This window comes from Lithobates pipiens, unplaced genomic scaffold, assembly GCF_037356315.1.
Source record: "Lithobates pipiens isolate NorthernLeopardFrog02 unplaced genomic scaffold, aLitPip1_a1.2 Scaffold_18, whole genome shotgun sequence".
NCBI lineage: Eukaryota > Metazoa > Chordata > Amphibia > Anura > Ranidae > Lithobates > Lithobates pipiens.
Genome location: NW_027507758.1, coordinates 342,861,460 through 342,876,784, shown reverse-complemented (window position 1 = coordinate 342,876,784; position 15,325 = coordinate 342,861,460). Strand labels below are relative to the sequence as shown.

The following is a 15,325-nucleotide window of genomic DNA, read 5'->3' as shown; positions in this document are numbered from 1 at the left end:
GATCAGCAGAAGGAAGAGAAACCTGGAAAAGGAGGGATGGTGGGGGCGGCATATAGTGTAACCAATGAGCTATATTATCATGCAACAGCTGAATGCCAGCAGAAGGGACAGCAGGCAAATTTGGCTTTCCACTGCAGGAGGAAAATACAGTCTGTCAGTTCTACTAAATACTACTCCCACCACCCCCCCTTTACAGGTTCCAATGGGTTGCCAAGCCTCAGACTAGGGGGTGCCCAGGTAGGGGCTCAGGGCATGCTACTGCACATACCGTATTTATCGGCTTATAGCACGCACCCCAAGTTTAGGAGGGAATTTAAAAGAAAAAAACTTTTAGGAGGGAAGTTTAAGGAAAAAAAACTTACGTTTAAATGCCCATCAATGCAGCCTTGTCAGTGTCAATTGCAGCGCATTGCAGCCTTCTCAGTCATTTGCAGCCTTGCATTGCAGCCTTCCATTGCAGTCTTGTTAGTCATTTGCAGCCTTCCATTGCAGCCTTGTTAGTGTGTTTGCCGTTTAAAAATGGCGCCGCCGAGATACAGAGCGGATGTCCTGTGTATCTCGGCGGTGCTCGGTAGTACTTGGCCGGTCTCGGCGGCCTTCGGCTATTTTCGGGCATTCTCGCCTATTTTCAACCAAACTCGGCTATTCTCGGTGGCTTTCGGCTTTCCGAAAGCCGCAGAGAATGGCTGAAAATAGCCGAGAACAGCTGAAGATAGCCGAAAATACCCGGAAGCCGAACAGAGCGGCAGAAGGGGATAGAAACAGCGGGGATCGGCGTATAACACGCACCCCCGATCGATTTCCCCCTGATTTTAGGCGTGCGTGTTAAACTGCTAAAGTGACCATTTGCACTTTGAAAGTGCTTTTATACTTATTTATTGGTAATATGAACATAAGGATATTTTTTATTATAGTTTGGTATAAACTATATTAACAAACCCAAATAAATATCCACATGTTCATATTACAAATAAAATATAAAAGTACATTCACAGTGCAAATTATTACTTTAGCAACTTTCCATTTCTTGCTACACATTATAATGACAAAATTAAATCTGTAATCCTGATCAACCTCATGTCCCAATGATAATTATGGATTTCATCATGATCCACCTTCATCACTGCACCATTCTTTACAACCAATTAAATGTTGACAACAAAATACAACTTTTCAATTCTAATTTAAACTTAGACCTGTAGTCTGTAGAGATGTCTGGGACCACTGGATTCTTCTGCACTACATTGTGCTCCAGACAGCCACTCAGCTCATCCCTCCATGCAGGTAGCTTGTGTCTCTCTCTGGCAAGGATGCCTTGCCCCTCCCCCCAGCAGCTGAATTGACCATGCAGAGCTCTCACTCATTGCAAGCAAGGAGAGGGAAAGGAGCCAGTCCCCAGGAGGGATCTCACACACAGCTAACCAGGGGAACTTTTGGCAACTATGCACAGCAGCCTCCCTCCAGCCCTCTCCTCCTCACTTGTGGTTCTGGGTTGACAGCAGTAGTGATGTGACTGTCACTACTCCTGTCAGCAGTGCCCCTTCTCTGTGCAGCACTGGGGTACATGTTCCCCCCCTAGTTTAGGCCCTGCTCAGTCCCCACAATGTGCAGAAGACCCCCAGCCCTGTCAGTGTCCTGGACTGCTCCTCCACATCCCCCATGCTCCGTTCTTATCAAGTGATGAACTTGCTTGTAGGATCCTCTGCACCCGGATGGCTCCTGCTAGAGAGCAGGCACTCCCGGCCAGGCCCCCCACCATCAGTGAGGACAGGTGGGGGGGGGGGGGGGGCAATAAGAAGAGCGAGGTGACATCAGCAGGGATTGACCTGGAGCAAGAGGTCAGGAGATGAGGAGTGGGACCAGCTCACAGAGGGGCAGGGATAGGGAGGACATGGGGCTGAGAGGCAGCAGCATGTTACGTTTTGTGCAGATGACTTGCCTCCTCCACTCATAGGCTCCCACCTAGCACCAGGAGTGGTCTGGCCCATCATATACCGGCCCCTCATGTGATTCCGCCACCCACACAGTTACAGTGATATAAAGCTTAATGTCAGAGGGAGGCTGCACGGGCCCCCCTGAAGCAGGAGCAGGGTCACAATTACTACCCTTGCAACCCCTTCTACTACGCCCATGCCTGGAGGTGTCTAACATGGAACATGATTTGGCATTGCTGGAAGATTGGTCAAAGCAGTGGGGACTGCAGTTTAATGTTTCTAAATGTAAATTAATAAACCAAGGGAAAAAAAATCTTTAGAGAGTACAACAGTGGGAGTACAGTGTTAGCCAGCACTACAGAAGAAAAAGATTGGGGGGTACTTATTTCAGATGATTGCAAAATGAGAAAACAGTGTGACCAGGCAGTGGGAAAAGTGAATAAAATTCTAGGATACATCACCAGCAGGAGGAAGGAGGTCCCGATTCCACTATATAGATCTTTATTGAGACCTCAGTTCTAGACCTCACTTACAGAAACATATTGATAAAATAGAATGAGTACAGAGACAGGTAACAAAATGGTGGAAGGTCTGGAGGATAAAACATATCAAGAATGACTTCAGGAACTTAATGTGTACAGTTTGGAGGAAAGAAGGGAAAGGGGAGACATGATTGAAAGCTTTAAATACATCAAGGGGGTAAATAAGGTCCAGGAGATCAGGTTATTAAAAAGGTGCGCACTTAAACTAGTCAAAGAGCTGTTTAATAATTTGAGTATATTTAAATGATGCTATCCATGCCAGTGATTTGAGAAAGATAAGCACACAGCTTAGCCAGATATGACATACATCCATTACATTATTTTTGTTAAAATACCTTTTCCATTACAAGGCGGGCAAGTTTTATTGGGTTAGAAATACATCTGACTGCAGAGACAGCTCCCGAGGATAAATCCTTGCCATCCATGATAATAGCATCCATCTCAACTTCTCCCTCTTCATTCAAAACAGATCCATGGCCTAAAGAAATAATAACAAAGGTTAACAGACAAAAGACTGACTTTGGGATTATATGCTCAGAGAGGAAATCATTTCTGTTATCACTTATCTTAAAATCTAAGGCAAAGTATAAGCACAGTATAAGCACTAGATTTACAACTATTACTATTGTATAAGTTAATGCATGGCAGCTGTTTGTTAGCCACTTTCCTGCTTTTTTTAACGTAATATTTCTTTGAAGGAAAGCTTTTTTCAAATAGCGTCAAGACTTACCTCTGTGGTATTCTCCAATGGTAATGCTGCTGCAGAACGAAGGTGGTCACCTTTGTCGGTATCCATGGAGACAATAGGGTCATAGGGTCATGTTTATAAGTGAGTAAACCTCACAGGTTGCACTTACCTCCTGAAACCTTAGGCTCCATCCAGCTATAGTGTAGAAGGAACAGCCTAAGGTTTCAGGAGGTACAGTAAGTGCAACCTGTAAGAGTTTCAATTTGTATGCAGTCAGGCAGGCCCTTGCACTACATGGTTTTGGTTAACCTGAAGGAAAAACTCAGCAGAAAAACTAAAAAGAAACTTTAAGGTTTCTAAGGTGCATCTTCTAAATTCAGCTCCTCTCCCCCTGATTTTGAAACTATTATTGGCAATTATTGGCAATTACCCACTGTCAAAATGACAGCTAGGTATTTCTTTGCATTACACAGTCAAAATGCAGCCGCTTCGATGCAATGTGGCACTTGCAGATAGTCTTCGGGTGTCATTGGGTAACATGAATTACTACATCTTATTTACCATTTCATTCATATGTAGATCAAAGGTGTAACCTTTAATCTACATATGACACCAGTTAAAGAAGCCTTACCAGCAAACAAAATGCCAATTTTTTTATTTTCTTTCCCATTTGTTGTTTGTTATTTTTTTCCTAGCATCTCTTTTCCCATGTGTAATACATTTACCATGCTTTGTACCAGGCACATAATTTTAAAATGGACAAAATTACAGAATGCAATGTAAACTTTTTTTAGTAAGTTTTTTTCTTTCTTAGCCCTTGTACACACGGTCGGAGATTCCGATGGAATGTGTCTGATCGGACCGTTTTGTCAGATATTCCGACTGTGTGTGGTCTACATCGGACTGTTTCCGTCGGAGTATCAGACGGACCAAGTTTTCCAACTTGTTGGTAAAATGCTCCGATCGGACATACTTCGATCATGTGTAGAGAATTCCGATCGGACAAAGTGCCACGCATGCTTAGATCAAATTCCTACACCAAAGCTATTGGCTACTAGCGTGAACGTAGTCCCGTTGTAACGAAATAACGTAATCACGTCGGATTTTCAGACAACTTTGTCCGACCGTGTGTATGCAACAGTTTCAGACAAAATCCGACGGATTTGGTTGTCGGAATCTCCGACCGTGTGTACAAGGGCTAAAACAAACACTGCCCTACTGTTTATTCCTGAGAAACACCATAGCATGAAACACAAAAACAGGATTTGCAAAGACAGGTACACCATCTCCCTCACATTAAAGTTTTTTTTTTTTACCATTAAAAGAACAAATATGTCATACTTGCCTGCTCTGTGCAGTGGTTTTGCACAGAGTAACCCAAATCTTCCTCTTGTGGGGTCCCCCTGGCTCCTCCACCCACCAAGGGCCTCCATAGGAAACGCCTTTCTATGAGGACACTCATGCGTGCTCGATCCCGAGCTGGGCTGTTTGCGTCTATTCCGACACACAGCCCGGATTGCCCCCCCCCCCACTGCAGATATGCACAGGGATAGATCACGATCAGGCTTTAAGTATTGGGGGGGGGGGGTGGAGGGGAGCTACCATTAAAAGATGTTACAACCACAACCACTTTAATGTCACTCAACGTCTTATAGACATAGTACACTGTTTGAAAAAAAGAGGGAAATTAAAGCCTGCAGCATTGCAGACACAATCATCGGATTGGGGGTGCAATGCACAGGCTCCTGCTGGCTGTTCTCTCACCCTGGGTCCATTTGGAGGTACTGAGCTCCAGTTATGGGTTTGAAGGAAGTAATCAATGGACTACAAATGTGATGATGTCATTGTGCTTCATTGAGGTCTATGTGTCCTTTTACCAGGGGAAGGTAGGCCTTTTAGTCCTACATTCACCGATTCCTGTGAATGGATGCAAATGGATAAAGTAGATATGTGGTTGGAGCCACACACAGCCACATCGAATTCAAAAGATAGCAGCATGCTGCAGGAAGAAGAACCCTGCAATCCAGAGAAGTAGGAGGTGGGCAGATTTAGGGTGAGGGGTTGGTAAATGTTAACATGTTTCATGTTATAACTAACTATTGGTAAGTTTAAACATGGTCAAAAGGGCATTATATAAAAGATCATGGAGGACTGCATTCTCAAATAAGCATCTTTAACTAACAGGACAGGTTAGTTACAGATTTTCTAAAGGGGACAGACTTCACACGTTTATCATCAGTCAGGAAAACCATTTGTCAAAGCTGAATTTCAAACATCCCCCCTAGCCGCCACTGATTCCTGTTTAAAATTCATGTATTTAAAGATGGAATGGGGTTAAAGTACAACTAAATGGGAAACTTTTTTTTGACAGTGGAGAGGGATTGGCACATGTGTCAATTTTTATTGCGTTCTGTGTCCCCGTCAGGGAGATTCACCAACTATTTGTGCTTTTTTTTTTTCAAATTTTTTATTTAATACAAGACCAGTATACAGGGATCAGAACAAACAACAGTATAGACAACAGTACAACTGTAGTTAAACAAACGGCAATATATCTATACCAATTCAGACAGAACGCTCATCACTAAGACTTCACCATTAGGTGGGTCTAGAGTGTAAGGCTATTTAGACACGTATGATTCCCACGGCCGGTACCGTCTCCTCTGGGAAGGGGTGTGGCCTGTCTAGGTGAGGGGAGCAGCAACGCGTCTGTCCCTGTAAACGTGGTCTTGCCTTTTTTCTTTTTTTATCCTAAATTCTCCCTCCAGGGTTTCCCCTAAAGTTACTAAAGAACCGGAATAGGTCCGCGGGGGAGGGGTGCAGCAGGGCAAGACGGGTCGGGTCATTAGAAGGGGGGGATAAAAAAAGGGGGGGGGGAAATACAAATAGAAAAGGGGAGGGTGGGGAGGGTGGGTACAGTGTCATTATTCTGAAAAGGTTGTCAGTCAACTCTCCTGAGAGCACGGCCTTCAGTAGAATACTTGAAGGCATTCCACGCCTGCCACGTTTTAGAATATGTTTCCTGTCGGTGCTGGCTAGTGAGGATCAAGTCCTCCAGTCGGCTAATGTCATCCGCTTTATGTAGCCATTGGGCAGTAGTTGGTGGGTTCGGGGATTTCCAGTTGAGAGGTATGCACGTCTTAGCTGCATCCAGAAGGTGCCGTATCACAGATCTGCCATATTTCCGGGAAGGTATATCCGTCACGTGGAAAAGAAAATAGGCTGGTGAAAACGGCACCACTCTGTCAGTGAATGTCTGGGTAATACGCCACACCTCTCCCCAGAAATTGTACAAACGGGGACAGGACCAGAATATATGCAGGAGGGTGCCCTCGTCTGAGTGGCACCTCCAGCATCTGTCCGAGGCCGTCGGGAAGATCTTATGTAAAAGAGCGGGAGTTTTGTACCAGCGTGAGAGAATTTTAAAGTTTGTTTCCTGTTGCCTGGTGCATAGTGAGGACTTGTGGGTGAAGTTAAGTATTTGTTGCTTCTGAGTGTCCGTGAAGGTAACCGCTAGGTCTCCTTCCCACTAAGCAAGATACGGGGGCTGGAAATCTTTTGGAGGTTCAATCAACATTGCATATGTTATGGACAATGCGTGGGTGAGGGTCCTGCTCTCCGTGCAGAGCTTTTCTAGGTTAGTAAGGGGTCTCCGTGAGTCATTGGGTGGTGGCGGCATGTTCTTAAGAAAGTGGGTAAGCTGGGAAGCCCGCAGGAAGTCTAGGTGGTATGGGCCCCCGGGGTCCGTCAGTTCCGCGTATGTCTTCCACCTACCCATTACACTAAAATGGGACGCTTGGAAAAGACCTTGCCTACCAAGGTCCCGAAAACGTTTGTCTCTGAGTCCTGGGGTGAAATTCGGATGGCCAATTACAGGTCGCACCGGCGAGTCAGGTGTCGACAGTTCCGGGTCAGTCAAGAGGAGCGAGCAAATCTTCGCAGTATTGCCTATCAGGGGGTGACGTCTAAGCTCAGAAGGCAAGTCTCCGTAGCACCACGGACTGCCTGCCAGGGGTACTTCAAATTGGTCCTGCTCTAACTGCGTCCACAGTTTGGTGTCTTTATGGCGACACCAGTCTAGGAGTCTACTGAGGTGGGTGGCATGATAGTACTTCCGAATCTCCGGGAGTGCTAAACCCCCTCGATGTTTGGGGTTGGATAGTATTTTCCTGTGTAGGCGTGGACGTTTGCCCGCCCACAAGAAGCGGGTGAAAAGCGAATGAACCTGCCCAAAAAAGGCTCTGGGGATGTGGATCGGAAGGGCCTGGAATAGATAGAGGAATTTTGGCAGTATCGACATTTTAAGAATATTACACCGGCCTAGCCAGGAGTGCATACCGCCCTCCCAACTATCCAGAAGTTTCTGTACCGATTTCAGTAAAGGGGGAGAGTTAAGTTTATAAAGATGCGATATGGAAGGGGGAATAAAAGTGCCCAGATATTTCAGGGCAGTATCTGACCATTTCAGTTTAAAAGAGCCCTTTAGACGTTGTAGGCGGGCGTGTGGTATCCCCACCCCCATTGCTTCGGACTTGGAGAAATTAATCCGAAGGTTAGATAGTTGGCCATAAACATGAAACTCCTGCATAAGGGTCTTAAGAGAAGTCTCAGGGTCTGCCAAGGAGAACATAAGGTCATCGGCATAAGCAGACACCTTATGCCGAGCCTCCTTGGTCCCTATTCTCGTGATTGCAGCGTTATTACGAACATGGCATAAAAAGGGTTCTAAGGTCAGAGCGAACAGCAAGGAGGACAGGGGGCAACCCTGTCGAGTGCCGTTCGTAATAGGGAAGACATCAGAAAGTATCCCATTCACTCGTACCCTTGCTGATGGCTTTGTGTAAACTGCTGAAATCCAACGTAGCATTTTGTCTCCGAGGCCAGCATATTTTAGTGTATCAAACATAAATGACCACTCAACCCGATCGAATGCCTTCTCGGCATCCGTGCCCAGAAACACACTCGGGGTCTGGGTCTTGGAGGCTATATGGAGCAGGTTAAGGACTTTCGTAGTGTTGTCCCTTGCCTCTCTAGATGGAACAAAACCTACCTGGTCCATGTGGATCAACTGAGGAAGGTGTTGTTGCAGCCTCGTGCCCAGAATTTTGGTGAAAAGTTTCAGGTCCGAGTTCAGGGGGGAGATCGGGCGATAGCTCCCGCATTGGGACAGGTCCTTGCCCTCTTTGGGTATGACCGAAATATGCGCCTGCAGAGTGGTGTCGTGCAATCTGGTCGCCGTCCCCAGCCCATTAAAGAGATCCACTAGGGGGCCACCCAAACATGGAAACAGGGTCTTATAGTAGGCGAGTGTCAACCCGTCTGGGCCTGGCGCTTTGCCCAGTTTCGCACTCTTCAAGGCCGATTGTACTTCCGTCAACGTAATGGGCCCCTCCAGGGAGTCACGTATTTCCGGTGATAGGGATGGCATTTTGGAGTCAGCAAGATATTGTGAGACAGCGGCGGGGGATGGCGGCGACCCGGACAAGTTGTACAGTGAGCTGTAATAGTTCTTGAACTCCTGGGAGATCTGTAGAGGTAACGACCGTTTTTGTCCCGATGGGGTCATGATATGTGAGACATAGGACGCCATACGTTGTGTTTTTAAGGTCTGAGCGAGATGTCGCCCACATTTGTTGCCCGATTCGTACACCGTTCGCCTACATTTCTGTAGAGCTGCTTTAGCTCTATACTGAAGGAGGTCATTTATTTGTGAGCGGATAACGTCTAATTCTACGCCAAGGGCTCGAGACGGAGCTGTTTTATGCGTCTGTTCCGTAGCATGGAGCCTAGCAAGTAGGGAGTTCAATTTTTCAGTCCTCTCTCTCTTCAGTCTGGCCCCGTGTGTTATGAGGACCCCCCTGATCACTGCCTTATGGGCTTCCCATACTACGCCCATGTCACTGTCTGGGGTGTTGTTTGTGACAAAGTAATGGCCTATTTCCTTGATCACATCTGCCAGAACTACGGGGTCTTGTAGCAAACTCTCATTAAGGCGCCACTGCGTTTGAGGGTGCGTATGTTTGTCTGACAAATTATACTGCATGCTGATCGGGGCGTGGTCAGACCACGTAATCGACCCTATGGAAGTGTACGCCACTGTGTGCAGTTGTCTGTGTGGTATCAGAAAATAGTCCAGGCGTGAGTAAGTCTGGTGTGGTTTTGAGAAGAATGTGTAGTCGCGTTCCCCCCGGATGGAGAATTCGCCAGACGTCTATCAGTTGTGCCGAATGTAAGGATAGGCCTATACGTTTGCGCATGTCTCTCGTGGTAGTAGATGTACCCGAAGAAGTGTCTTCTATAGGGTTGAGGGGGATGTTCAAGTCGCCCCCAACTATTAACTGGCCGTCAGCAAAACGCTGAAGGTGTTCCAGTCTTTTGCGAAGGAATACATCCTGACGGTCGTTTGGGGCATAAAGGTTTGCTAGCGTGACCTTCCTCCCCCCAATCATACCCTTTAAATACAGGAAGAGTCCCTCCTCATCTGTCTGGGAGTCTATCAATGTCCACGGCACCCTCGCCGAGATTAGGATCGTCACCCCCCTAGATTTGGCCGCAGTATATTTGGAGTGGTATGCCAGTGGAAAATGTTGACTTTTAAGTAATGGCAGACTACTGTCCCTGAAATGAGTTTCCTGTATATACACCACATCCGCTTTGGCACGGCGCATGTCGTGTATAAGAATCCTACGTTTTTCAGGTATATTAAGACCCTTTGCGTTGACTGAGATTATGTGGAGAGAATCCATCGCTATAAGCGAAAGAGTACCAAGTCAGGGGAGGGGAATGGGGGGGGAGGGAGGGGAGAAGGAGAAAATAAAAACAAAAACAAGGGGGAGGGGGGATGGGAGTAAGTTATAATAAATGGGAAGTATCAGGGAAGGGGGGGGGGGGGCGTAAGTAAAATATGTGAGGGGTATGGGGCCGTCACAGAACTGTGCGGCCAAACGGAAAAACTAAATTAGCCTAGTCGGCTGCAACGCTCTCCAGAGCTACCTCTGGTTACCGAGCGTAAACCTAAGTGGGAGCTGGGGTGAACCGAGTTGTAGAGGTGAACTCCCGGTCCTGCGCGGTACCCCACCCCCGGCAACCTACAACCACATGCTAAAAGAAATAAAGACAACTATAGAAACCGGCATAACAAGAAAAAGCAAAAATTAAGGACAAGTTAGCATTTACCTATATTGGCCTCTGCGCCATCAGGTATAGCAAGGCGGGAGGTAAACTACCAATGGCAGGAGGCCACACGGACCATGAGGGACCGCCCCGCAGAAGCGGAAGCCGCAGAGGGACACCAGCACCCGGCGCCGAACCCTAAGTCCATCCGGATGCGTGTCTCCGCCGCGGCCACCCGCCCCACCAAGCAATCCCACACCCTCCAGAACGCATGCTCTGGTGCTGAGGCATAGGTCAATGTAGAGGAGAACCCCCCTCCCCAATACTATCAGGTAAGGTGCCCAGGCAGGTGTAAAGGCCTTCAAAGGCTCTCTGGCAAACCCGTGGTTCTCCCCTCCTCCCCCAGTGCAAAAAAAAAAGGTATCAGGTCAACACAAAACCCTGTGTTTTCCCCCACAAGTAAATTGCTTGCTATGTGCAGACAACAAGTCCCCCGTGGTAGAAATCTCATCTGCTCCGTCTGTACTGGGGTGTAAAAAGTTCCTGCAAATGGAGGACCTGCTAACGAGCCTGAGGTTGGTTGACCTGTGTCAGGGAGTCCCAGCCGGATCTTCTCCCCCAGTCAAATTATAGTCAGGGCCGGCAATGTGCTCCTCCGGACCGTGGCTTAAGAAAAAAGAAGGGCCATAGAGTCAGTGAAGCGCATCCCTGCCCAGGGCAAAATGGGTGGCAATGGTGACATCTAGCCATGGTAAACCCATGACGGCACGGGACTGTTTGTTCTGGCCAGGATGCCGGGGCTCAAAAAGCAAACAATGCACATACAAAAAAGAGTCCTGTCCGGAAATGTGGCCAGAAGCCCGTGTCACCCGCACATTCCAGTGTGGCCACTGTGGGTCTCTGGGGGGGAACCCCACGTAGCTAATGGGGTGATCGACTGGCAAGGGGGATTGGGGTGTGTCCATAAGAAGATTCGATAGTAAAGGAGTCAAGGGCATAAGCAAAACTAGTGCAGAGTGCTCCTACCACCTATGCCAGTGCTGTTCCTGCCTTATGGAAGTGGGATGAGTGTCAGGAGAGGGCGGCCCATGGCCTACTCACGTGGAGCGCCTCCTGAAGCAGATCGGTGCCGCCGACGGCCTAGTTGCTGGCGGGGGGGCTGGGGGCCCCGGTTGACCGATGCGCCTGATCTACCCAGCTGCCGCGGAAGCAGCTGTAGCCAGTCCGGAACCGGAATAGGCTCCGCTCCCAGAAACCGAAAAAGAGCCGGCAGATCGGCGGCCGTCTGTAGGGTGAAACCTCCAACGTCCTTGCGGAACATGACTGACAGGGGATACTCCCAGCGATATGTGTAGCCGAGCTGCCTGGCCAGGTCCAGGAGCGGTCTAAGAAGGGCCCTCCGTCGCAACGTAGAGCAGGACAGGTCCTGCAGGATACGGATGCTCGCGCCATTTACCTCCACATCACCGTGCTCCCAGGCGCGTCTCAGGATGGATTCCTTTTGTGTGTAGCGGTGTAGCCTGCACACAATGTCCCGCGGTCTGTCCGGGTCAGCCGATCTCGGGCCGAGGGCTCTGTGCGCCCTGTCCAAGGCCACCGCCACCTCCGGATCACCGAGCACCGCGCAAGACACCTCTAACCACTTCACTCACATCCTCCGGACCCGCTGCCTCCGGGACCCCCCGGAGCCGCAGGTTGTTGCGGCAGCTCCGGTCTTCCAGGTCCTCCATGTGTAGTTGGAGGGAGATGGCGGTATCCCGGTGTTGGTCCCGCGACTGCTCCAGAGCGGAAACCCTGGCCTCCAAGGATGTAAGGGATGTCTCCCCTGTGGACACGCGCTCTGCTATGCTGGAGACCTCCCCCCGGACCTCCTGAATGTCCCTCCTGTGTGTTTCCTCCAGGCGCAGGATCAATGCCTCAATTGCAGATTGTGTTGGGAGGGCCTGGAGCATGTCTCTAATGTCCTGGTCCAGCATGGAGGGTGTAGGAGCCACCGGGGCAGGCATCACCTCTTCTCCCTGCTCCGCTTCTGCCATGCAGTACACCGGAGGTGTCTCTTCGTCGGGCTGGAGTGAGCCTGAGGGCGCCATACACGACCGCTGCGGTGAGGCCTGTAAGGTGCCTCGTGGAGACGCCGCAGCCGCTCCCGGCGGAGATCCCTCGCTGCTCCCGAAGTAGCGGCGGAACGAACCGGCAGATTTGCTGTGAGGGGTCCCACGTGTCGCTCCCCGTGTCCGGTGCTTCTTGGATGAGCTCATGCCGGTAGAAAAGGCTGCGATCGCCGGGGCATGAGGCCGTGGACCGGGAGCTCCGGAAAAAAGCTGCCTTGCTCGGCCATTCCTTAGCCACACCCCCTATTTGTGCTTTTTACCATTATCATTCAAAGCGAAAGTAAAAGAAAATCCCAAATGTTGGGTTGTCCCCAGAAAAGCAAAAGAGGGGAAATCTTTAACTGACAATTGCGCGTTCGTGCAACGCTGTACCCAAAACAAAATTGACGTCCTTTTTTCCCCACAAATAGAGCTTTCTTTTGGTGGTATTTGATAAAAAAAAAACATTTTGTACTTTTTGCTATAATAAATAGCCTCAATTTTTTTTTTAAAAAAAGCTAATTTTTTCTCAGTTTAGACCGATATGTACTGTTATACATATTTGGGTAAAAGAAACACAATAAGTGTATATTGATTGGTTTGCGCAAAAGTTATAGCGTTTACAAAATAGGGGATAGATTTGTGGCTTTTTTTAAATTTTTACTACCGTTAGTAATGGCAGCGATCTTTGATTTTTATTGGGACTGTGACATTATGGCGGACACATTGGACACTTTTGACACATTTTTGGAACGATTGACAATTATACAGTGATCAGTGCTATAGAAATGCACTGATTACTGTATAGCTGTCACTCGCAGGGAAGGAGTTAACACTAGGGGGCGATCAAAGGGTTAACTGTATTCCCTAGTGCGTGTTCTAACTGTAAGGGGAGGGAACTGACTATAGGAGATGACAGATCGTGGTTCCTAGCCATTAGAAACTCACGATCTGCATCTTCTCTCCTCACAGAACAGGGATTTGTGTGCACACACACACACACACACACACACACACGTCCCTGTTCTGCCTCTCGTGCCCATGATCACGTGTGGCCGGCGGTCATCGCGATCACCGGTCAAAAGCATCAGCACCCCACAGTGCAGCGGGTGCATGCGCGCGCCTGCTATCCCGCTTAAAGGAGCCGATGTGCAGCTACAACGGTTCGCGGGATTGTGCTAACCTGACGCAGAATAATGACGGCGGCTGGTCAGCAAGTGGTTAATTAGAAACAGAACATGCGTAATTAATATTCTTTTGGTTTTAAAGGGAAGAGGTGGCAACCCTATCCTGGGTCTACTAAAGACAGGGTGTCACCTCCAGAGGCATGGCGCAAGCTAGCATTTACCCAAGGGTTGTGTCCGTGGCTATAATGGGGAGTTTTGAACAGAAATTGGGCACCAGTCACTTTTGATCTTTTCAAAGCTTTAATGTGGAACTTGAAAGTAGGTAGTAGGAGAGAGGGTAAGGGGCCTCAGATACCAGTAGCAGATAACTTACAGACTACTCAGATCGGAAAAAAAAAGAACAGCTTCACAGTGCTAGAACCTTTAAGCCGACCCAGCGATACTGCAAACACAGCTTTAAATGTAGAACAAGATCCAGCTTCACAGTGTCAGAACCTTTAAGCTGACCGAGCAGCACTGTAAGCACGTTTGGCCCCAGACAGGCTTCTGAGCCTACTTGCAGAGCTCACTTCAGCAGCACATGCTCAGGCCAGGAGGGCCTGAGGGAAGAGAGCAAGCACATGGCCCCGTCCAAATATATATCCTCTCCCAGAATGCACCAGTGGCCAAGAACCTCCTACTGCGCTGGCTGGAAGAGAAATAAATATTCATAACTCAACCTAGTTATACTATCTCATATTGGCGTGTGGTACCAGTGACACCTACTGGTGACTCAGAAATGCAAAACCTAATTGAGCTGCCTAGAGCCCAGCCAAAAACTAAAATTACATTATAGTCCCAGTTTAGTACCAGGGGCTACACTTAGTTTTACCACTTGAACCTACAGGTAAGCCTATAAGATTTACCTGTAGATACTGTGAATATCTCCTAAAACTTGCACGTTTAGGAGATCTTCACCTTGCAGCCAGTGACGTCACCAGCGCATGCGCTCTGAAGGTCCAGCCTTTCACTTTCATTTGGTCTCTGGAAGTCAGCCCATGTCTTCTTGTCAGATTGTGGGGCGGCTCCAGAAGATTGAGATTTGCTTCTTCTCCCCTTCTCTCCACCCCACGTGATCTGCTGTGTCATATTGTTTGGAGACCCCAGCAGAAATTGACAGGGGCTTCTTCTCCTCTGCTAGCCACTTCGTGTGACATACAAACTCAACTTCCACCCATCTAAGAAAATAAGCACTGCTTTCATTTTATTACAGTTTTCAATTTAGACAATAAATAATGGCTTACATAAAGTTTTATTTTATATTGGAAGTCATAATTTTAGCACACGTGACCAGGACAGTGTCCAGTCGGTTTAGTTCTGCCACATGAAATAAAATCTTCCTGCAGTGACCTCTGTAGGCTTCATTGGATGTTTCAAGCTTGCTCCCCCCCCCCCCCCACCAGTGTCGCTGTACAGTACAGACCAAGCAGAAGTTGTCACGATATACAGCAGGGAAAGTAAATGTAAAAAAATTAAGTTTGTTAGTTAGTCAGAAAATGTTGGAATTTTTCTCCTTCAGGGATGTGCACCGATAGGCTGCCACTGATGGGCCACACTGATGGCCACAGAATGGCCTCACTGATTGACACAGATTGGCATCACTGCTGGGTACTGTTGGGGCTGCACTGATAATCAGATCACTGATCAGTGCCCTGATTATCTGTACAGGTTTCCCCCGTGAGGAGATGCTCCTGATCGGCTTTCCTCGACTCGCACTGTGTGAGACGAGGAGAGCCGATAAACGGCACTTCCTTGTTTACATGTGCTCAGCTGTGATTGGACACAGCCGATC

At 48.2% G+C, this 15,325-nt stretch overlaps 1 protein-coding gene across 3 annotated transcripts in view; it reads right to left on the bottom strand.

The window, feature by feature from the left end:
- ASRGL1 (asparaginase and isoaspartyl peptidase 1) overlaps positions 1-15,325 on the bottom strand; it is a 128,834-nt gene that overhangs the window by 63,063 nt on the left and 50,446 nt on the right. For all 3 annotated transcript variants that reach the window (XM_077487398.1, XM_077487397.1, XM_077487396.1), the window contains one exon: positions 2,812-2,954. In XM_077487398.1, coding sequence (XP_077343524.1) covers positions 2,812-2,954 — 143 coding nt within the window. The remainder of the gene's footprint in view (positions 1-2,811; positions 2,955-15,325) is intronic.